Source organism: Penaeus japonicus, unplaced genomic scaffold, assembly GCF_977035675.1.
Source record: "Penaeus japonicus unplaced genomic scaffold, GWHDUDI00000001_assembly GWHDUDI00000025, whole genome shotgun sequence".
Taxonomy (NCBI): domain Eukaryota; kingdom Metazoa; phylum Arthropoda; class Malacostraca; order Decapoda; family Penaeidae; genus Penaeus; species Penaeus japonicus.
In genome coordinates this window covers 37522745-37525244 of record NW_028234427.1, presented here as the reverse complement: position 1 = coordinate 37525244, position 2500 = coordinate 37522745, and the positions used below count along the sequence as shown (strand labels likewise).

The 2500-nt window shown below is 57.8% G+C and overlaps 1 protein-coding gene across 1 annotated transcript in view; it reads right to left on the bottom strand.

Annotated features, from left to right (window-relative positions):
- The window catches only part of LOC122257105 (facilitated trehalose transporter Tret1), a 17563-nt gene that overhangs the window by 3078 nt on the left and 11985 nt on the right, over positions 1-2500 (bottom strand). The window contains exon 4 of the mRNA XM_086551678.1: positions 1344-1738. Coding sequence (XP_086407804.1) covers positions 1344-1738 — 395 coding nt within the window. The remainder of the gene's footprint in view (positions 1-1343; positions 1739-2500) is intronic.

Below are 2500 nucleotides of genomic sequence, written 5' to 3'. Positions count from 1 at the left end.
CCTTATCTTTTACCTATAGCTCTTTCCCCTAATCTCTTATCTATGGTTCCCGCCCATCCAGTCTATTAGTTCTGATTCACCCCCTAATCTTTTACCTCTGGCACCTCCTTCCCAATCATTTACCTCTGGCTCTCCCTACCCAATCATTTACCTCTGGCTCTCCCCCCTAATCTTCAACCTCTGGCTTTCCCCTTCCCTTCCCCCCCCCCTTTGCCCCCCCATCCGTTGTTTAACTTCAGGTCTCTCCCATTCCAATCTTTAGTCTTAGTCTCCCTACCAATCCCAATCTTTTATCTCTAGCTTCCCTACTACCCCTAATCTTTCAGCTTACCAATCTATTACCTTACTCCCCAATCTTTTGATTATGCTATTACCTTTAGCTGCTCCCCCCCCCAATCAATGTCTAATCTCTTCCCCCCAATCTTTTATGCCCGCTCTCTCTCCCCTCAATACTTTACTTCTGACTCTCCCCCTCCAATCAATTACCTCTGTCTCTCCCAATCTGTTAACACCCCCTAATCTTTTCCTTCTTTCCCCCCACTACCTCCAAGGTCCCCCGCCCCCTAATCTTTCATTTCCACACCCCAACAATCTTTTACCTCACCCCGCCCCCCCCTAAACTTTCGCCCTCCCAACTCCCGAATCTTTCCCCTTTCCCTAATATTTCTACCTCCCTAATCTTCCCTCCTCCCTTCTCTAATCTATTACCTAAAGCTACCCTCCTCACCTCTACCCTCCGAACCTCTCCCCCCTCCCCTCCTCTACCCTCTGCACCCCTCCCCCCTTCCCTCCCTCCTCCCCCCACCTCTACCCTCCGAACCCCTCCCCACTTCCTCCCACCCTTCCCCACCTCTACCCTCCCCCCTCCCCCTCCCCCACCACTACCCTCCTTACCTCTCCCCACCTCTACCCTCTGTACCCCTTCCCTCTTCCCTCCCCACCTCTACCCCTGCGGGCCCCTCCCCCCTCCCCACCTCTACCCTCCGAACCCCTCCCCTCCCCCCTCACACCCTCAGTACCTCTACCCTCCTTACCCCTCCCCCTCTTCCCTCCCACCTTCCCCACCTCTACCCTCCTTACCCCTCCCCCTCCGTACCCCACCCCCTCCCCCCACCTCTACCCACCCCTCCCCCCTTTCCTCCGTACCCCACACCCTCCCCCCTTCCCTCCCACCCCTACCCTCCGAACCCCTCCCCCCTTCCCTCCGTACCCCAACCCTCCCCCCACCTTCCTCACCCTACCCCCTCCCCCTCCTTACCCCTCCCCACCTCTACCCTCCCCCCACCTCTACCCTCTGAACCCCTCCCATCCACCCGCACCCCCACCCCACCACCCCTCCATACCTCAGGCACCGCGAGGGAGGCCAGGAAGAGCAGGAAGAAGGGCGCGGCGCAGAGCCCGGTGGCGACGTCCCACGGCAGGCAGGAGGCCATGACGTAGAGGGCCAGCTGCGCCCCCGACGAGATGACGGCCTGCACGAAGACCAAGTAGCCCCGGACGCGCGCCTCGCTTAGCTCCGAGGTCAGCGCCGGGAGCAACGGCTTGAAGAGGGTGAAGACGAAGGTGGAGCCGACTCGGCCGAGGTACATGATGGAGAGGAACGGCGCGAAGGCTTGGAAGAGCCAGAAGACCCCGGCGGGAAGGAGCAGGATCACCAGCAGGCGGCGGGGTCCTGTCAGCTCGATCAGGGGCGCCACGCTCAGGGTCATCACCAGCCCTGAGATGCCGGTCAGGGACACTGGAAGGGGGAAGGGGGGTGGGTGTGAGAGGTGGTGGGTGGTAGGAAAGGGGGGATGGAGTGTGGGGTGGGTGGTAGGGAAGGGGGGATGAGTGTGGGGTGGGTGAGGGGTGGGTGGGGGTGGGGGTGGAGGGGGTAGGGAAGGGGAGATGGAGTGTGGGGGGTGGAGGGGTGGTAGGGAAGGGGGGATGAGTGTTGAACGTGGGGGGTGGTAGGGAAGGGGGAATCGGATGGGTGAGAGATGGGGGGTGGTAGATAAGGGGGGATGGGTATGGGGGGTGGTAGGAAAGGGGGGATGGGTGTGGGGGAAGAATGGGGGCAAAGGAGAGTAGGGGAAAGAAGGAGTGGGGGAAGGGGAAGAGGCGAAAGGGGAATCGGGTGATGGGAAAGGGAGGGGGAAATGAGGGGAGGGAGTAGGGGAAGGGGTATTGGAGAAGAAGGAGGAAGGGTGGAGGAGGAGAATAAAGAAATGGGGGAGGGAGGAAGGGGAAGGGAGGAAAGGAGAGGAAAAGGGAGAGGGAGGCAGGGATAAAAGAAGGGGAGAAGGGGAGAAGGAGGAGAAGACGAAGGGAAGGAGGAAGAGAGAGAGAGAGAGATAGAAAGACATACAAGGAAAAAAGAAGGCAGGATGGAGAGAGAAAGAAAAAAGAAAAACAAAAACAAAATCAAAATCAAAGAAACGAAAGAAAAGAAAGAAATCAAAATCAAAGAAATGAAAGAAGGAAGAACAACCAAAAAAAAAAAAAAAAAAAAAAAAAATAC